Raw genomic sequence first — 22073 nt, forward strand, 5'->3', positions numbered from 1 at the left:
CTGAGACTGTAGCTCTCCACTACAAATTTTGGGTGAAACCTTAATAAAGCTCTGACATCCTTTGTTAAAACTCACAAACTAAAAACCCTGTGCTTTGGTGCAAGCAGCGACTCAGCTTGTGTGACTTTTTGGAATCACTGCAGCAAATCGTGAATGATGTATGAAATGAAAAATCCCTGCTCATTGCACACAATTCAGATAGTAAAATCTCCCTGGAGCATTAAAAAAATACACTTAAATGTGCCATTTTATTTTATTCCTGTGCCCAGAAGACTCCCTCATCTCTCCCCAAGAACATGCAGATACCTCAGCTATCACCAGAGAACAAGAAGGCACACTCAGAGCTAAAGTGGATCAGTTCAGTTCACACAGTGTTTCCAGGAAAAGATACAGGAACCTGGAGCAAACCAGACAGAATTATACTGGAGACATGTTCAGGCCTGTCTCCAAACACAGGTTTTTTGGTCATTTTTTAAAGTAATATCTAATCTCATCAGCCTGACTCTCTAACTTAATTGACCTTTGGAGATTGCATTAAGGAAGCAACAACAGCATGCTCAATGTAGTTAGGACCATGAGAAGAAACATTTGATATAAATATCATGTGTGTGACTAGACATCATTTATGTTGGGACAAATACAGTAACATGCTTTGACTTCAAGCCTTTATTCTTTCTTGTACCTTTGCTAGAAGTTTTTTCCTAGCCTGCCTTTTGGTGTTCTTTTAAATCTGGCAGATGCAAATGTCTGCTGCCATAATTTAGCCATCTTCTGACTTTCTGCATTCATCTGTTTTCTAGTGAGTGTCTGTTACATTTTTCATAATCTTACCATGGAGGAGCTAGTAGAATGCAATAGGACCTTTTTCTTGTATTTTTTGGTGGTTCTCTTTTTTTTTTTTTTTGGCGAGGAGCAGGAGGGATGGTAACAACAGTGATGGAGAACACAGAAATGTTGGGTTACTCTCAGCAGACATTTCTTCCTTACCAAAACTTCTGCATTCAATAGGCAGCCTCTGTTAACACACCCCCACATCCAGAATGACAGAGGATCTACAGAATTAATCTTGCAGCAAAACCTCTCAGTTTGGAGCACACAAACTGTCACTCTTTCCCAATTGCTAAAAAGAGGGGAGTTGTCCAGTTTGCTGGTGTTCCCTTTGAGCACAGGGAGGATGGAAAACTGACGGCAAGACTGCAAATCTATGGAAGAGTGATCTGCCCAGATGCAGCTGCCTTGGTGACTGCATTTAGTTTTAGGAAGAGAAAGCAGGGGTCCCATCTAACAACAACTGATGTTGTCTTCTCTTGACAAGTTTTCTGAGATTTGCAATTTAATACATTTTTCTCCCCAAATGTTACTGATGAGGAAGGACAGTCACCTACATCAGCATCACATATCTGTCATCTTTGTCATTTTGAAATTTCAGGGAAACAGAGAAAAAGGTGTAGCTGTTAACCCTTTTGCTTCTCTAGATTCTTCATGTAAAACCAGCGCCATACCTACTTCTGCCCCTCATACACAAGAGGAGGACTACAGTGCTCACCAGACATGTGCCACTGAAGCAGGGGCAAGCACAAGAACTTTGCTGTGCATCCTATATAGTAGTGCCTTCAACAAGCAACACTGCAGTGAGGCTGCATTAGCAGTAACTGTTGTATGTTGGTTGTTGGAGGCTTTTTTTTTTCCTGTGACAAACCAAGAGGCAGGCAGCAAATACACTGGTAATATCTGATCTATACCTCCTATCAGGAATATGCCATCTTTGGATATCACCACCCAATTTGGAAAGCAAGGGACTGCTGGAAGCTACTATAGCACAGGGGCTACGGAACTGTGTTTTTCAACAGACAAGCACACCACGTCTAGGTTAGATTTAATTCCACAAGAGGTCAGCTACAGCTTAAGAATTCAAGAAAGCAGTGCTTAGGAGCATGCATAAAACAGTTCTTCAAAGATTGGGAGGTAAGAGGGTTGGTTGTCAAATATCTTGCAGGGACAGTGGTTTCCAGGCTTACAATGACAAGAATCACACCTTTCCACTAAGGCAAGATTTTCTGGAATGCTAAACATGCTTGCAATCATTTTCTAAATTTGTTTCCTTCCCATTCTAATTTTTTTCTTTTTTTTTTTTTTTTTTTTGGGGGGGGGGGGGGGGGGGAGGTAGAAAAGGAGTACTTGTCCCTACACCAGGCTTTTGATACTCTGCTAAATGCAACACTAATATTGGCAGTATTGCACAACTAAGCCGAACAGGAGGCAGGCAGGAGCTGATGGCAAGAACTAACTTTTCCAAAAAGCACATCTTAAAATCAGAAGGATCAGCTTATGAGAAAAAGGTGAGCCTCAGAAGAAAAGAGTTTGTGGCGGTTAAAATGAAAGCATCAGACAAAAAAAAAATATACAGTGGTTGTACATCTGCTAAAATAACATTACAAATATATTTATACACACACATTATAAAAAAGATAGAAATTACTTTTGCAACAGGTCATGAGGAAAACTGTTTATCTGCCAACATAGTAAGTCTATGTGATTAATAATAAGATTACTTACAATAGTTTGTTCCAGAGTTATTTGTTCAGACACAGTACATTCCTATCAAGACCGATAATCTGGCAAATTACAGTTAATTTTACAAATATATACCAGCTTTTATTCAGAGTAAACCTTAAGGATCTTTTAGTAGAGGAGGTATATTTGTAAAAGGAGGGAAAAGAAGTGGATGAAAGCAATCGTCTCCTCACCATAGCAGGATGAGGTTGTACTTGTGCCCAGCCTCAAACTATTCCATGGCCAAATTGTTTAAGAAATTGCAATGGGTGCTAGCACCTACCCTATGCATTTCAGGTATGCTCTTATAAAATATATATATTGTCTATAACTATCAGATGAGAACCTACTTAGAAGATGTAAGAAATACAGAGAAGTAGTAAGATACTGTTACTGCTATTAGAGGAAAATGCTCAGGCTGTTCTGCACCTGGAGACGGAGAGTAATTGGGACCCTGACAGGGACACATCAGGGATCGTAATGAAAGACCTCAAAAGAGCACAGAAGACACCCATCGTTGGATGTGTGCTCACGAAGTAGTCATGTCTCTTTGTTTTGCTTGCTGGCTCTTTTTACTAGCGGTTCACTCTGCATTATGACTGAATTAGGTAAGAAGGTGCTGGGGGAAGCGCTCTTGGCTAACTTCGGTGTACAGCCAGGCTCATTAAAACCAGCGCATTTGCTGCAATGTTTGCAGCATTTCCTCTAGGTTTTAAGATTGTTTTAAGAAGTGAAATTCTGAGCAGAAAAGACATATTTAAATTTATTTTGTAGTGCTCCCTGTTATAAAGACATGCTGGATTTTTTTTCTTAATATTACATGGAGCAAAAAAATGCATGAATTTAATACCTTAATAAAAATGAACACACCCTTCTAGAATTCTGAAGCTGCTAAGTACACAGGACAAGTTCATTAGCACAATTTTGGAGCATGAAGAGGGAGTGTATTGAGAACCCAAGATGCACAAACATCAACACAGACTCCCAGGGCTTTTTAATAAAGTTTTGTCCCACCTCCTACCACTGTCTCCCAGGGAAACTGTGGAGAGCAGGGTCCATGAGCTGCCAATGGGTTGTAGAGACAAGCCTAGAATTAGACCCTAAAATCATCCACTAGCAGTTTGATTTGGGGGCAGTGGTATGTAGGATTAGCATACAAAGAACCACTCTTTCCATCAGAGAGAAACAGGGCAAGGTTGTTACAGGTGTCAAAACTTTGACTGACATCCTAGACACGGCAAAAAGGTGCCTGACAAGGAGCATAGTTGTGGCTTTGAGCTTTCCCTTGACCAGGGGTCCTGGAAGGGCTGTTATGCTGTGGCTAAGGGGTAATCACTGTACAGTACAGTACGTAGCATATGCAAAACAAGGACACAGCAATTCAAGAGGTTTGCAGGCAAAGCCATGCCAATGTCAAATATTTGGCTTTACTAAGGCATGTTTCTAAATTAATAAGCCCTATAGCTTTCAATAGGATTATTCAGGGTACATCAAGTCAAGCATGTAGTATACATTTGTAGGATTAGGGTTAATGTTATTTTAGTATAAAGTGTTCTTAAATGTATCATATTACAAATAAGGAAGCCAGCACAAACTAGTACAGAACAGCTCCTTATTGAGACTGCCCTCCCCCTTCTTGACACCTTGTGCAAGGCAGACACATTAGGCTTATAAAGATTTCTTTGAAGAGTTTTGGGGATTTTTTTGGCAAGCCCAAATCTCAAATCCTAGAAACTTCCAAATTCTGTGTAAAATTTGTTTAACACAAATTAGAAAGTGGAGAAATACAATTTGTTTATTGGAAGATAAATTTTGAAGTTTTCTACTATCTAAAACAAGCAAACAAAAAAATCTTAATTTTTAATGCAAAATTTGAGAAAGAGTAGTAGCTCTGAAGGTAACAGTCCTGACTTCAAAAAACCAAGATTTATGTAGAAGCAACCATAGTGACAGAACTAAGACAATAATTCACAGTAATTGAAATTATTACCATCCCTAATCTGTAGCCTGTAACTCACTTATACAATCACTGCACCTAGAAATCCTCCCTAAAATTTTATCTAACAGACAAAACCAAGTTCAGTGATTGTTACTAGAACTATTTTTAGAAGTTGATTAGCAATAATGAAGTCCTCTGTTTCTTAGAGCAGATGTATTTAAAGGAGGGAATCAATTATTAAATCTGTATTTGCATCAACTTTGCTCTAATATGTCTTTCTCCTTAAAGTATCTGCAAAGAAATAACATTATAAAATAAAAATAACATTTATTTTGTCCCATGGTGGAACAATAATACTGTTCAATGCAAGTTTATAATATAATAAATACTATTCATATAATATAATAAATACTATTCACTGAGCTAGAACGTGAGACTCTGCGTATGCCAATATTTATGGCTTGGAAGCTTGTCCTCAACAAAAGTCAGGTTTGATTCACAAGCATTTTGCAAGTTTTAGTATCAAGAGGAGAAAAGTGATAACTCCTGTACATAAAGTCCACAGGTTCGAGCTTTGTACAAAACAAAGGTGCAATATGAAAGCAGCAATACAAGGAGCAAGGGGACATTTGCTACCTGGTATAGTATGTCGTCTTCCTAACTAGTCCAATATATCATCACTTACAGTATATCTAAATGTATAACGACTTACTCTCACTTACTCTCACCTCCCTCAAATGGTAGAAAAGATACAATAAAATCCTTGATGGATTCTAAAAAAATCTACTCTTGCCTCCCCCAAAATAATCTTTGCATGTTGAGCAATTCTCACTTTTATCCACTATGTGCCAACATAAGTCATTACCATTTTTGGAAAAAAAAAAAAAAAAGAAAAGAAAAAAAAAGATGAAGAGCTTAAATTCCAGTACTGCAGAATGACACTTCACTCAAGACCTGCAGAAGAATTTCCCAAGGAACATCATTCCATAGCTGAACATGCTCTTCTCTTTTATAAAAAAGTAGCAATTTTCTGCTAGTGAAAAGTTCCCTTGTGTTGTGTTTTGTTATAAACTAGATAAGCAGGGTTCACTCTAATCCCAAAGGAAAATATTGTGCAGTTAATAATTGGGACCATTGTGCTCTTTGAAAAAAATAGATGCTAAATACTCTCCAGTTGTTGGTAGCTACTGTTCCGATTTGATTCATATACAGAATTGTGAATACACTATACTGGCACTCCATCATAGCATTTTAGCACATGCTTAAATTAAGCCTGCAGCTAACTTTACTGATTGCCATGGGGCTATCAAGATGCTTAACTGTTAGCATACATCTAAAGTCTGTCTTATGTGATTTTAGAGGAGACAGAACTGTGGTCATATTGCAAGTAACGTGGGGTACAGAATTCCACCATGATTTCTGCATAAATAGATTAGTATAGTGCAGATATCATGCAGATGGAGAGCTTTCAAGGTATCTTAGCTGCATATTGTTTTATTTTGATACATGGCTTGCTAAAGATCAAATTTGATTGAACTACTTATTCCTGTTGTTTAAGTAATTTATATTTTCACTGGTATGTGGTCAAAATCTGAGGCTACTTTTGAAAATTTTTGACCCAGGATATGTTTCAGGGGTTTTGAATACCTTCCTAAATAATAGAAAGAAGCGGAACCAGCAGTTTCTGTAAATCCGTATTTTAGTTATTTCTAGCCCACTACAGATTCCTCCCCCCCCCCATCAGGTACAGCTACCTCTTCCATCCCTCCTTTTTCAGGAAGATGATAATTTGATAGATTCATACATACCTCTAAAAGAGCAATACATTCTAAAGGCAACTTGAACAGCCTTTCCTCTTTTAAAACATTAATCTACTTCTATCCATAGCCATTTCTAAAAGTACCAATCACATACAGTGAGACTTGATTGTCAAAAGGCTAATTGATTCAGAATATGCAAGAACCAGCCCCAGGAAGGAATAAAACAACAGTACCAGAATTATGTTAAAGGGAAATATGTGTGAAACATGTAAAGCTTTTTTAACAACATAGACTCACTGCTTCAGATATTTGTATCTGAAAAACTTCAAAAATTCAAGAATATTTTGACCAGAAGAAAAAGTAAGCTTGCAACTATTACTTAGGTAATCCATCACTATACTAAGGAACCCATTAGGAAGTTAGCCATCAAAAAAAACAATGCATTCAGTAAGGTATAATCAAAATATGGATTCTTAAGGACAGCAATAATTAAGACCAATTTCATTTAGAAGTCACTTGAATATTACATACTATGTACTTTGGTTTCCAAATACACCATGAATCCATTTAAATTCAGTGAGAAATTAAAGCAGAAAGCAATACTTAAGTCAGGAGGGCTGAAAGCATGCAACAGTGTTGTACATCTTGATTATTACGTATTATTCAAACATTCACATCAAGAAGGAATGCTATTAATTACCTGGAAGATTGAAGAATATAGCATATACAACATAACAAAATTCAGTAAGAAACTTTTTTTTTTTTTTAAATTACATAGTTGATACTAGTTTTTCAGTTTTGGGTAAAATGCCCCCAAAAGATAATTAAAATTTCAAACAAATAACTTTGGCTTTTTTTTTTTTTTTAAAGGAACAGATATGTAGCAGAAATCAGAATTCCTTAAAGGTATCTCTGCGCTAGGCAATATGAGCTAAATATTCTTCTATTACATTACACGTAGATGCATTGTTTCACATATACTTCTGGCCAAAAATGCAGAGAGTTTCCAATTAAACCTTGGATGTGAAACCACATCATAATATAGCTGATGATATTTACTCCTGAAGTAAATCATTTTAATATGGGTATTATTTTAAACATTTCATAAAACCACTAGTCACAAAGTCACTTCTGAGGGAAAATTCAGCGAGGATAAAATCGAGAAAGTTACATTTCTTTTAAAGAGGTTACAGATAATATTAAGCAGACCTATGAATTGCTGCTCTTTCACCAAAAACATTATCCCATCTTCTGGCACTGCGGACTTACCTAGGCTGCCCCAAAATCATCGCTATTATTAAGCTTTATTAAGCTGTTAGGTATTGACAAAATCTTTGTAGTAAAATAACTTTCCACCATATCTTAAGTAAGGTAATGAAGAGCTGTAGGACAGGCTTTAAAAGGCACTGTACTTTCATCTGAAGAGTCTCCTGAAATTCTTTGAACATTTCCAGGGGGTTAATGAGGTATTTTGACAACACATGAGAAGCATCTGGCTTTGCAAGAAGGTTTATAAGAGGGACCATTCACATTCTCAGAAATTAAACTGTGTATTTTAAAGCCACTAAAAATAACAATTATTAAAAATTTGGCAGCTTTGAAGAAGAAAAATACCAGCAGATACAGTGAAACACATGGAACTACTGAAGAGCGTCAAACTTGAGTACACATATTTTACAGCGTTTCAGCATGACTTAAACACCAATTTTAACAGCTTAATTGAATGTTTCTTATTAAAAGCTATCACAGATGAACTAAAATAAGAACAAGCTAAACTAACCAGAGTGTAACTAAATCAAAAGCATTATTCTTTGCAAGTTGGGTAGATTAACTGTGCATACGTGCATTACTTTCCTTGTGGTACACCCTTACCCCTTCCAACAAATGTCAAGGTGCTTGGAGGGTTTCAAAACCTTTGGCAGTTAGTGGGAGTATTCTTGCCCCGCCCCTGCCCCCCTTTTTTTTTTTTTAAGATCTGCTAAATAGTGCAATTCATGTCAATTTAGAAGAATGTTAACCTCACACTGCAAAATTAGAACAAGCAGACCACTGCATCTACCGTATGTGTGCATACTTTAAAATATTTTAGGTCCTATTCCTGCAAACTAGTACTCCCTTGAATACTTGAATGCATTGCAACAACGATATTGGTGTATAAATAAGGTTCAGTTCTACAAAGCTTTAGTGAAGAAAGCAAAGCTCTCTTAAGCCTCACTTCTGTAAATACCTCAATATTCCTGAAAACTCAGTGCACCTCAATCTTTAAAGATCTACCCTTATTTAATCAAGCTGGGCAAGAATCATACTGAGGTGTCATTTTGGAAACACCTTATAACCCACTACCTGGGAAAATACCCATATAGATTTATATGTGCGTTTAAGAGAACTGATTGTCTTAGGTGTCTGCAATACTTAATGTGCGCTTTTCAGGACACGAGAGAGAAACAAGATCTTCTAATCAGTACAAGGCCACAAGACATGTTAAGTCTAAGTGCTCCTACATAAGATTTTTTTTTTTTAATAGTAACTGCCTTTAGAGTGCAAGTAGTTGTACAGAAGAAGGCAGTTTCCTAAACTCTACTTTTTCAGTCTGCATCCTTTCACAAACTAAATATTTTACAGACACAGCATCTTTACGATGCTTATGGTTGAACACCTTACTTTCTGTAGTCACATCTCATTGTTTACAAGATCTCATCTAATATCTGTGTTTTAAAAAACCTTAGCTTGCATTAGGTCTTTGAACCAGCAAGTGGGGTAGAAAAGACCCAACACTACCTGCCCCTTTCCTCAGGAATAGTGATCTACTCATTTTCATAGCCATTCAGTGGTACTTTTAAAGTCTGCAGCGTGTTTACGATTGAAATCAATACCAAGGTTAGACGGTGGGGGTGGTAAACTTTTGAGTCACCATCTTCCCCATCCCTGAAAAGGTTCTGGATGTGTTTTAAGGCCAAGAATTTCACCCCAATATATTAGTTTTGTTAATCTTTTTCCTATAATCTCTTTGCTTGGCTAGGGAAATTATGCAAAAAGTAATAAAAGTTCTAATTCAATTTCCATGTTAAGAAATGGATTTGAAAAAAAAAAAATCAGAAACCATATTCTTTGTGTTTACTAAGAGATATGCACTCCAACATTTAGTGTCATGGAGCTGGACTTAAAACCAGAAACGGTGAAGATAATTTAGCTGCATGAATGCCTGCTCTTCAGTAAAATGCTGCCAAAATTAAATAGGAATGAAACAGCACTTTGTAGTCATTGGTCGCTCAGCAGGGTTTGCGTAGTTAAAAACCTAAGTGAAAAGGGTGATTGACCTACATTGCTACTAGCTTCGCACAGCTGTACTTTCATATTTTCGCTGCATCCAAGGAAGCTCATTATTTAATACAACTGAGTTACATGTAATTGTCGGTCTTTCATTTTACACTTTTAGGGGCCAGATATTAATCTCAAATGTGCGGCAGGCATTACTGTGCATCTGGAAATATCCACGGCTGCCCATTTGCACACAAAGCTAAAAGACAGGATTGCACACAGTTGCACCTGAAATTAGGGGGCTGCCCAGGGGTAGGAGGACCGCACAAATATGCAGAAATCAAACGAGCAGATGGAACAGAAAGCAAATCCCTTGGCACCCCAAAGGCAAACGCTCCGCTGTTTCCCTGTTGTTTTGAGCAGGAGCAGCCCAGAACGCGCACATTTCACACAACTCATACCTGCGGTTTAAATAAGTAATAACATTCCAGTTAACAACCAGTTTGACATGTTAACAGCCCAAGGGCTGTTAACATAACGACTGGTCATTAATGGCAGTAATGATAGATTTCAAAGGGAATATTGTGCTTGTAAATGGACGTGCTGCCAGTCAGAAGAGAGGACAGAGCAGGATAGGCTGATACATTAAGATGTCACCATACAGCTCTGGAGGGAAAAATGGGGGGGGGGGGGGGGGGGGGGGGGGGAGAACCTTCTTACATATTTCACTTACTGTAGATGGACTTGAAATATTGGCGTAAGCCTAAATTCCTTACATTAAGTCTTCACTTTCTAACCCAAGAGCATATAAGCAGGAGACAGAAGCCTGCAGGGGAATTATACTCTGCATATCATTTTTACAGAGTGTGTTATTTCTATCATTGAGTCCTTTCTTTACTCAAGTCAGTTCTCATCCTCGTTAACAAAACAGAGTTCATTCCTGCTGTGGCCACCCTAATACCCTTGGTGTTGTACACCACCTCTGAAAACACTGGAGCGGTTTATATGAAGCAGATTCCAGAGTAAAGCCTCTCACATTCAAAGCATCTTCCAAACTCATTACCTCATTAAAGATTTCTTCCATCCCCCTCAACTCCCTCCTCCCCCCCAAGAAAAAGGTTTTAATATAGTAAAATCAACTAATTTTACCAAAGGAGAACACTAAAGCAAAGCAAGTTTTGAAGTCCTGAAGATACAGAGTATTTATAAAGAGCTCAAAGCAGGTACCTCAGGGCTCAAATGCAGAACAAGAACGTGTATCAGGGCCGAGGGAGGGTTTAGGTTTTTGGCAGGCATCTCTAAATGAGAGCTACTGAAGTATCTTTGCAAATAGCCAAAGACACAATCACACAGTTTGCAAATTTAACCATGAATGTTAAAGCACCCAAACTGGCTACATTAGTGCTTATAGCATCTGTGGAATGGCTGTCTTATTGAAAGGCATAATGAACACAGAGAGACAAGTTAATAAGCAATTTTACTCTTTATAGTATCATTCAAGCCACATATCCTCTAGAGGGCACCACATAAATTAATAGGAAGCTGGAACAGTTTTATATATAGCAAAGACTCCCTTTACGGTTAAAAAGAAAAAAAAATTGAGAGGGTAGTTTGAAACTGTAATCGAACCCTAATCTGATCATTAGTACAAAGTAATTTTTCTTTAAATTAATATCAAGTGAGTTGCTAAATATGAAAGCTTGTTTGCCTACAGAGGTAGAGAACATTAACTAGTTTCTGTATTAGCAAGTGATCTACAGATCACTGTTATAGGTTCACTGTATAACTAAGCAGATAAGATGCAATGAGGCAGATGACTATCTGCAATTACCTTAAGTGCATCAGTTTGAAGTTTAGTGTAAATACCAAGCTTAAATCTATGCACTCACAAGTACCACTAAAAAGAAGGCTCATGACAAGATAGCTTCATTAAGACTTGATAAACCCAAAGACAAAACCCAGAACCATCTTAAAACTGATTATAGGACTTCTCATGTATGCTGGTTTCACTGGTGCAAAAGTAAATATTGTGTATGAATAAATAGCTGACCAGTTTTTAATGTGGTCATAACAGATAAGAAAATACTAAATGATTCAGAGAAAAGAGACTGTATGAATTTTAACAGTCTGTTAGCAAAATATTTACTGCTGTTAGACTTTCAAAGACGAGAGAGCAACAGTGTGTGTGTGTGTGTGTGTATGCATCTGTGCCGGGGAAATGCTTTGCTCATACCTGTACTACTAGAACAATTCTGGTTTTTATTTTAGACACTTGATTTTAAAACATTAGATCCACTGCACTAGCACTTGGGAAATTCAGTAAGTTCAAAGTCTCCAGTAAATACGGAACTTGGATCAAACAGCCATAGCAGAGTTTTCTCAGTCCTGCAGGCACTTGTTGTAGAAAGATTCTTAAAATGGGTTTTAAAAATTAGGATGTTACCTTCCCCAGAAACCATTCTGACCCCTCTCTATAGACACATGCTTCAAGATCACAAGTGAACTAGGTTCACATATGACAATTCCCTTCTATTTAAACAGTTCCCTGCCAGGTTGTGGAAGTCAGGTTTTATTACCTACTTTTTTGGCAGTTTTAACACAATGGCTTTAAGATGCAGACTATGCTAAATTCCCAGTGCTCTATCTTGCATTCAGTTGAGAGTTTTTATGGGCAGCAGAGCACCTGTACCACTAAGTAGTCCAAGTCCACAACTAAAGAACCTGGTCTGCCTTGCAGCCCCAGATCAACAAATGCACAACGCATTTGTGAATGGATTTGTTCCACTCCAGAAACAACAGGTTAAAACACGGAGAGTCCAAGTACCAATAGCTGTTAACACTTTAGTCTTGATTCCTGTTCCTCCAACCTACCCGTGTTTTGCAGCCTACGAACTGATCAGTGTGTGGGAACCTCCTATTTGGTACCTGTGCTTAAACGGAACTTTTGAGTTTACACATTCAAAGAGAATTTTAATTTTTCCCCAATGTATTACTGATTTGAATGTCCCTTTAAAAGGAAAAGGCTTCACTACAGGGGCAGCAAAAATATTCCCAGAAGTTCACATTAGCCTGGAGCAGCTAGTCTCATTAGGCCCCCTCCACAGGGAACAAAGGAAAGGTGCTCCTATAGGAAATAGGTGCTCTGAATCACCCCGGAGGAGCCTTTTCTCTCTATTTACTATTGAGAGCCTAGGGAGACTAAACTTCCTGATTAAACTCAGCTTCTGCAAAGTAGCCCTATTTATTCACATACAATCTGCAAATAAACTAGCCGGGTGTTTGCTCCTCAGTACTTTGCTATGAATTACACCTCAAATACTTTTGAGAACCAGGTCCACAAGCAAATAAGAAGATAGAAAATCAGGCGATGATTTGCTGTCTCTGAGAAGTGGCAACAGGCTACCCAGCAACCCAGGTCACGGAGTTAAATCAGGACAAGAATGGGTTTGAGCCTACTAGCTGCACAGTTGTTTAGCACGGGGAGGACAGTTGGTCATCTTGGTCCACCTTCTAACAGCTAAGTGGCAATGTTCATAAAAGCTTCCAGTGCCACAAATGAAATCCCTTGGCAAAATAAGAGGATGAAAGTGGGTAAGTGAAGACGAGTGGAGCACTCCTCACTTACAGAACTCAAACCCTGCACTGGAGCTCGAGAAAACCACACATGGGGTTTCAGGCCCCTATGCCTGGCCACCACCATGATGCTAGGAGGAGAAGACCACCAGCCCCTCCAGAGCACAGTGCTGTGGGAAGTCTGAAAGAGGTTTACTCTCTTCCTCCCCTAAGCACAGGACCCCCAAATTAGCATCAGAAAGCTGGCAACCACCTGCACGACCTGGTTACCTGTGCTCTTTGATAAGATTTTTTGTTTATCTCCATATTTCAGTACTTGTTTTCTCATCCTCTGCATATACTTGGCCTTGCAGCCCTCACGTACCACTTATGCAATAGCGACGACATAGGATGGACTGAACAGAATTGCCAAGTTTGTCAGTCAACATAAGAAGGATGTGGCCTACCTCAGATAGTCTCTGCGACAAAGGATAAGGTTGGCTTTGGTGTACAAGGTAGAGCCCACCTCCCCCAGGCGACAGTCACAGCAGGCACATTTCAGGCAGTCTTCATGCCAATATTTATCCAGGGCCTTTAGAAGATACCGGTCTTTAATCTTACGGTTGCAGCCAGCACAACCTTTCGGCTTGGTGTCTGGCTGGACTGAGAGCATTTGTATACCTGAAACACAACAAGACAAGAAAAGAGTGAAAATAAATACTCTCTCCAGTGCTAGTCTTGCCCTTTTCTTCCTTCACCTCGCCACTCCCCCCACACCCAGTTCATTAAAAAAGCCGTGGTGTAGATGAAATAACCTAGATAGTCCACAGCAAGCTGAAAACAATGTTAAGATAAATTTGAGAGCAGAAACTTCTTCTGCTCTAATTTCCACAGCTTCTTTTTAACACCTCATTTACCTAGTGTCTTTGCTGAAAATAAACAGGATTAAAAAAATTAAAATGAAAAATTAAAACAGTTCAGTTGAAAACTCATCCACTTTTGCCCAAACTATTCAATATTTAGCAACAAAAAGTTTAAATAAACAGCATATCTATGATGGCAAACATAGCTAAATTCTCCATATTTGGACCTATTTGCATTACCTTTATAAAATATGAAAGCACTCCAGATTCTAAAGGAGAAAAGACTGAAGCTATCGGAGGCACAATGCTGGATTTTCAAGGTCTGACACACATTTTGGTGTTAGCTAGGGGGGTGTTTTGCTTTTTAAGATTTCAGTTCTTGTTAGACACATGAACTAAGTGATCAGATTTCCAGAGGTTTCAGTACCAACATCTCCAGTTACAACCTCCAGTGTAAGGACCTTGTGAAAAATCTGATTTTAAATAATCTGGACAAGGTCAGAGATCGCTAGTTTGTCAATGAAAACCAAGGGAAAAAACCCCAAACATAGAAAAAACCCTCTGCCCCACTTTCCAATCCCAATTTTAGCCAACCGCTAGCTCAGGACAAGGAGTACAGCAATATCCATTCAGTATGTATACCTTTTGGTGTAATAGCAGAGAGCATTTAAATAACAATTCAAACACTTGAACGCCTGTTTAAAGGGGGGAACTGGTAAAAGTGGAACACAGTTGAGCAATGGTACGCAGAGCACCGCAGCCAGCTTCCAGAGATCCATACAAAAATCGATTGCCCTCAGTTTTACAGTAAATGGGGAGAGAAGGTCACTGCCCCAAAGTGCTTACAGACTGCTCTCTCTTGGTTAATCGCATGAGCTGCCATCCCATTACACTCAGACCAATTCTCTGAAAGTAATTTCTTAGAATAAGCAGAATCATAGCCCTGTGGATTTGTTGGACATCAAACAGGCACCAGAGAGAAAGAAAGAACTGACATGCTTTTCAATTATTAGGTTATCTCACTGTTTTAAAGCCAATCAGAGATGTAGCTTAAAAAATGGTACTCGTTAGAGTGCATCTGAATATTACAATGAGAATTTGTCAAGACTGGGGAATTAATTCTGTTGCCAACATGTAAATCGTACCCCAAAATTCAGGGTATGGCACGGTGTTATTATGCAGAGACTGGGAAAGGTCAAATAAGAGTCTTGTAACAAGGAAGAAAATTCAAGAGCTCCTCATCAAGAATGCTGTACTACCTACTGTTAAGGAAGCTTTACAGTCCCAGCTTCCATCACCAGATCTCAGCTAGTGCTCTAAGACACCACTACAAACATGCAGGCTCAAGAAGCTAGAATATGAACAAGTAGGGGTTTGGATTTTTGTTTGGTTTGGTTTTGGTTTGTTTTTTAAAATGCTCTCATAAGGAAAACACAAAAATGAGTGTAATCTTCGAAGCAACACTACAGTGTGCCTTCATGGGTATTAGCGCTACAAAGACAAGAGGCTAAATGCTATGCCGGCTGAGGTGTCCCAGGGTTCTCTAGGTGTATGTTGAACACATTGAATTTATGTGGACCACAGCAACTGTACAGCTAGTTTAGGTGGCTTTCCAAGGTTGCCAAGCTGAACTCCCAAGTTTCACCTGCAAAGCTGATCAGTAAATTAGAAATAATAATTTTTACTGTGACGTATGAACATAACAGCCTTGCTCCCCCCTTTGCAACACACTCTATTACACATTTTGGAGTGATCTATTTATCTGTTAAATAAGCCATTCAGTTATATGTAGACAGCTCTCCTAGTAGGCACCCTGAAGTACCACAGCAGTATTGCTGCATAACGTACAAAGCTCGTAACAAAAGCATAAAGTCTGTATTTTTCTACCAGTAGGTATAAAAAAAATGCATTGCTGCCTTCCCATTACTCCCCAGCCAAAGCTATTCTCATAGCTCCTGCACCATTTACAAGTAGGTAAGATCTGTTCCTCGTTCACAAGGATGGGATCCAGCGACCTGCACAGGACTCCACAGTGAGTCTGTGGCAGATCTGGGAACAAACACACGCACCTCTTCTCTCGAGCAAGCACCATGAGACAAAGACTGAGCCTTTACAGTATTTTCAATTGCCAACTAACTCCTCTGAATCCAGGTTACATACATGAGGCAACAAAATAACATGGCTACAAATTAATGACTAAAAGCAGGGAAAAGATCAGAGAATTTTGCTAAAGTAACTATATCAGACTGTAAACGAAAGACCTGTTGCAACTCTTAATACTTTCGCTTGGTCAAAAAGCCGTAATCTGTAAAGCTGCATATCACCGTAGAGTATAAATACCTGTTAAGTGCCAACAACAGGCTAATTCCCAGCCCCCCTCTTCAGCCACATAGAGGACAAACGCATAAAATTGGCCACAATTTGTATCAACTTCTTGGAACTCAGTAGAATAAGTTCAGAAGCATGAAGGGCTGTTGTAGGACTTTAATCTTTAGCTTGAGGGAAACCAGGATAAACTAGGAGCTAGCACAGTTAAAGGCTTTAAAGAAAAAAATCTTAATGTAAAAATTTTGTCTCCTGATAAGGAAGCGGGTTAGAGTGTGGAGGCTGACAGTCTCTGATCCAGGCTGATCTACTGTCCTGTGCTGTCTGAAGGGAATAACATGCTACAGAAACACCGCTAAACAAGCGAATATCTGAGCAAATTGCAATAATCCAGCCTGATAATTCCTGAGGTATATGCTGCAAACACAAGGTTACAGTATTATAAATAAAACTGCAGCTTGCACAATCTTGCAGATACCCCTGCACGGTTTTTGTGATTTTTTGATACATGAGAAAACTAGACGGAGCGCTGTCATTCATGTTGGTTAGCCCAAACTCTCCGTGTAGAGCTGAGTAAAAAGGGGCAGACAGCCCCTGGAAGTAGTGTTAGCAATCCTGCACTTCTTACTTTCCTGAGGCTGAGGGAGAAGGTGGTGCTGACATCCCACTGGCAGCATCTTCAGATTAGGAATTCAATCTGCAGCAGTTTTTGGAGGGAAGGAATGCTTTTCTGCTCTGATAGGTCTGATCTTTTCGCATTTTACTTGCAATGAAGCCACTTCTATTTTAATGAAAGGGGTTTTTTTTAAAAAAAAATCCCCAAACTACGGCATCATTATAAAAAAAAAGTTACTCTTTTTTTGAAGCATAGAAAGGTTCTAAACAAAACAGAGCACAAAACAGCACTCCAAGAAGCGTTTTACATATCTCCGAATTCTTTGCAGATGCAATTTCTTCACATGCCCTGGATTAAATCACTTAATTTTGAAAACAAAACATTTTATTCCTTTTTTCTGTATTGTATGAGCCACCTTAATGCAGATCATCTCACAGACCATCTCTCTTCCCTTTAACGTTCCCATAAGATCTCCAATGCAGTTATACTTTTCAGATAGGCGCTCATGTATTTTTAGTGCTCTCTTAATTTGGCAGTAAGAATACCTGCAGCTTACTGTCAGCCAGCTTTTCACAGGCTGTGGTTTAAGTACCCATTTATTTCTTAGGACAGCAGAAGGACCCCTTCAAAGGTTGACAGCACCCACAAAACCATCCGAACTGCTTGCTGCTGAAATATCAGGTAGCAGCACACAGCACTGTTGCCTGGCTGCCCTCGTCTCCCCCCACCCCACCCCACCCCCAGGAAAGGAAAACTTACGGAACACTTCCAAAAAAACATACAATTCCGTAAGTGCTACACCCAGGCTGTAAAAAAAAAATAAAAATTAAAAAAAATCATCAAACCCAGTTTTCCTTTCAGTTCTGCAGAGTTCTACCCATGCTCTGCATCACAGAGCAGATCTGTTCTCAGAACTGAGAAATTTCAGTGCCTAGTCTATTTCAGTGCCTAGTCTGTCACTGTCCAAACAAATCCTTTTTATTTTCACCCAAATATGCTTCCAAGGGCTTCCTCTATTCTTCCCTCCATTCCCTCCCTCCCTCCCTCTATCCCCAAGTCCCCAAGATACTGCACATAAACTGCAGAGCTGTGCCAGGAATAAGACTACTTCATCACCATCCACCACCTTTAGGATTTTTGAAGGGAGAACTTAATAACCTGATTTGCAGGTTTTTGGATTTCCCTCAGTCCTCACCAAATAAGTTCGATGCAACTGACTCCCATTGCCGGTTTATTGTTATTATCGTGTGATGAAACACTGTCAACTGATCTGTAACTATGATTTCAGGATAAAGAGAAAAGATTGCTGGAAAAAGCTAAATGAGGCTCCTGGAGGAAGGCAGAGAAACAAAAATCCATTTCACTCCAATCATCACCCTTCCCAAAAATCAAAGGGAATGAAGATCTAACATAATGAACTGTATTTTGTTAGTGATGTAGTAGCATCTGGAAGCAGGATTGGTCCCTGATGGTGCTGAGTGTGGCACAAGACGCACAGAAACTCAGTTTCTGGTTTGTGATACAGACAGTCTTTGAAAAGCATGTTAAGGGATGAAGGGTTAGATATTATTATGTACTGGATCACTGAAAAACTTTTTAAAAACCACTCTCCCCACCACCACTTCCATTGCAGAGGGACGCACACAGCTCTATCAAAGACAGTAGTATATACAGCAAGAAAGGGGAAAACTTGCCTTTACTTAAACAAAATAAAATAAAAATCAGTTTGGAGCAAATTAAGTATCAGTGCACTGGTCTTTTAAAAGACTGCAAACTGCCAGACAACATGCAGTCAACAAGAGAGTTAGAGATCTAGTAGAAGATAAAAAAGAATACTTTTCTGATGCCTTCTCACTTTGTAGCTTCATGCTAAAAAGCATTCAGAGCTCCAGTAATTCAGGACAATACACACACAGACTTAGAAAAAATATTAAGGTTTCAGAAGCTAAGAAACATTTCAGAACTTGCATGTTGCACATCAGGAGTCGTAACTAGTTTTAGATTGGCATGTAAATTGTTCTGTGGGAAAATTCTTATTGCCTCCGAGACCCTGCTATTCTGAGTTATTTGACAGTTTAAGGGAAATCATAATTAAAAAAAAGAGACATAAATAATAGCCTGTGCAGTGTGGTGCACAGAAATAAGTAGAACCATTTCATTTAAACTCTGGGTGAGCTTTTAATTGCCTGGATTGCATTGTGAACCAGCCTAACGGTTGATTGCCTCCATTATGCTCTCTTGTTCTGTGCCATTCATCCGCACAGTCTCAGCTTCTGTAGTTAACACAACAAAGTAACCGCAACTCCATAACACTCAGGTTTTTTTAAAAAAATATAAAAGTAAGGATTTTAGTGCTCTGAATATAGTCTCTTCTGTATACTTTTGAGTTAATTTTTCCACGGTGTATAACTAAACTTCACTTCCTGCCCCTTCTTCTATAGGGGAATCTGATGTTTTTTCTTTATTTTTTTAATAAAGGAGGTGGGTTGGGAGGCAGGGGGGGGAAAAGAAAGAAAGAAAAGAGAAGAGGTTAGGTAAAAACTAAAAAATGGGAATGCAGTCCCCACAGCTGGGAGCAGTGATACAGATTAAAAGAATTTGGCCAACATGGCTAGTCGATTGCCAAGAAACACCAAACAAAAGATTTCTCTTCTTCTTTCCCCTTCTCTTTTTGAAAGCTAGATTGGGGCCTAAAAGCTTGTTTCTGTCTGTTCACTGGCCCAGAGCATCCCTGCAGGCTGCAGCCCCCTAAGGGACAACACAGCAAATAGATGTACCCAGATCTCAGGGACGGGAGCTGCTTAGCTATGTTTCCTACCCCTGTCGTGTCCCCCCCCAGCCCTCCTCCCCCCCAGCCCCCCCCACTCCCTCCATCCTTTTTTAGAGCAGTGGTGCTGGGAACCAATTTGATTCCCTTTTTCTCCAATGCAGCTGCAAGGCTCAGAGATACTGACATTTTTCCACTCTTATCAGTTTAATTACAGTTACCATGGCAGCAAAGTGCTAGTGCTTGGCAAAGGCCAACAAGAGATTTGCAAGACTGAGTTCAATTTTGATGCAGCTCACATGCAAAATAAAAAAATAAATAAGAAACATACACTCTACAACAAAGAATCCCTTTTGGAGTTAGACGCTCAAGCCTTTTGTGCTAATAATTCCTTTTCAAGCATCACAGGGATGGGGGCGATGGGGGGGAAGAGGGGAGAGGGAGGTGGCGGCGAAGCATGTAGCGATATTTGTTGCACCTAGCACAATTAATTGCTTTGAACAGCAGTCCTACGCAGCTGTCCAAGGCAGCGGTATTTCGGGTCTCCTCAGAGCACACGCACACACAGACGCTCGCTACGGCAGCGCGTTCAGGGTCGCGGAGGAACGAGCCCCGCTCCCCCCCGCCCCCCCCGCGCCCCCTCTCCCAGCGCACCGCTCCCGCTCGGTGCGCGCTGCAGCGGGAGAGACCGCCGCCTTACCAAAACTTTTCTCCTTTTTCTGCAATGAGTTGATTTACGGGCGCCTGGAGAGCTCCTTCTCATTGAAGCACCAAATCCCGGCAAAAGTAGCAAGTGCCTCCCCGGCTCGGGTCAAGTGCGCGGGAGCGCGGCGCGCCGCAGCCGGCGGGGGGCGGGGGGGCGGGCGGGGGGCGGCACACCCCGAGCCGGCGGCCGCGCACGGCGGTGGCGAGCGACAAAGCCACATGCTCCCCGAACTCTGCCCGTAAGCCTATAATCCCAGTGGTCTCTTAGCTTTGTTGTAACAAATGGGTTTGATTAAACTGTCACATGCGGCGTTAGCATACCAATATCGTGCTGGGTATGAAGGGAGAAGGGGGCGGGGGGGGGTGGTGGTGGGAAAAAAAAAAAAAAAAAAGAGGGGAAAAAAGAGAAAGGATCGCAGACAGAAGTACTATTTCATAACCGCAGCCTGGCTGTATCTCCCACGCCGGTCCAAGGGAGGCTGCGTGAGCCCGGACCCCGGCAGCCCGTGTGCGCCCGGCGCGTCCCCGCCGCCCCCCCCGGCAGCAGCCGCGCTCTTCCCTCCGCTCTGCCCAAAGGGTTAACCCTGCACCGAACCAGTTGCAAATTAAACTGCTGTATGGGGAGGCTTGTGGATTAAAGCCGGGGAGTGGGAAATTAACCGACTCCCCTTGATAATTGACAGCACGTTTCGAGAAGCTCTGGAAGAAGCAAGAATAATAAATAACAATAAAACCGGTGCGTGTGTGTGTACGCGCTGCAATTCATTGTTAACTTTGACTGCTATTTCTCGAGACGTACAGTTGGATGGGTTTCGCTCAGCGTCCTCCGCTTGCATGTATTTCATGTCTCATCATAAAAATAATGAAGCCTCACATGATTTAAACAAAACAGTCTCAGCAGAGCTGCAGCCTGAGTGAAAGTTGCAGTGCAGAGATGTGTGTGTGTGTGTGTGTGTATTGCAGCCCCGGCTTATGACTCAGAGAGAGGGAGGGGAGAGGGAGAGAGAGTGATGCAGACACACATACACAGATGACCCAAAGCTTATGTACACAGTTGCCTCACTTACCTTCTCAATTAAGCGATACAGGGGAGGCAGTTCAATAAGCACAGTGGCTGCTTTGTAGCTCTTCTCCTTGGAAAAGGTCAAAAAGAAGCATTGTTTGGGGAAAAAAAAATAAAGAGGGGGTGGGAGAGATGGGGAGGGAGATCGCTATTCTTTAAGTTTAAAATAATGAGGTCCTCAAGGATCCGCCAAGTAATTGTGTTGACCGCATCCGAGCTACAGGTGTCCTCCTTTTAGTATCTTGCAGTCCAAGGCTGTCTGTCTCCGTCCTGGCTGAAGACAACTTACCTAAAGCAGCGTGTGAGGAGCCGAGTTGAATGAAGTCAGGGCTTTATCAGCTGCAAAATGCAATCCCTTACCAGCCAGACATAATACAGCAAAAGAAAAGGTCACTCAGTTATTACTGAGCCAGCAGAGCCCAGGCAGCTCTTGTGGAGGACCACAGAGAAGCAGCTCCCTTCCGATTTAAGGCTATTTACCTCTCTCCCCCTCCACCCACCCTTCCTCTCCCCCCTCCCAACTCCCCCTTTCTCTCTCTCCCTCTCTCTTTCTCTCTCGTTCTGCAGCTTGCTCAAGTACAGCCGCCCTCGAAAGTGCAAAGCAGCCAGGAGACAGATTGGGCTTTGTTGGTAATTTCCCATGGTGAAAATTTACAAGCCTGCAAGTGCAGT

At 40.5% G+C, this 22073-nt stretch overlaps 1 protein-coding gene across 3 annotated transcripts in view; it reads right to left on the reverse strand.

Annotated features, from left to right (window-relative positions):
* LMO3 (LIM domain only 3) overlaps nt 1-21873 on the reverse strand; it is a 61492-nt gene extending 39619 nt beyond the window's left edge. The window contains exons 1-3 of one of the 3 annotated variants that reach the window (XM_056340970.1): nt 21691-21873; nt 21406-21471; nt 13530-13743 (exon numbers count right to left, since the gene is read on the reverse strand). In XM_056340970.1, the coding sequence (XP_056196945.1) occupies nt 13530-13735 (206 nt within the window). In that variant the 5' untranslated portion in view covers nt 13736-13743; nt 21406-21471; nt 21691-21873. Of the gene's footprint in view, nt 1-13529; nt 13744-20333; nt 20468-21405 lie in introns of those variants that run through there. The other 2 variants (XM_056340969.1, XM_056340968.1) reach the window with 2 other exon arrangements.
* Nucleotides 21874-22073: the final 200 nt, after the last annotated feature.

This window comes from Falco biarmicus, chromosome 5, assembly GCF_023638135.1.
Source record: "Falco biarmicus isolate bFalBia1 chromosome 5, bFalBia1.pri, whole genome shotgun sequence".
NCBI lineage: Eukaryota > Metazoa > Chordata > Aves > Falconiformes > Falconidae > Falco > Falco biarmicus.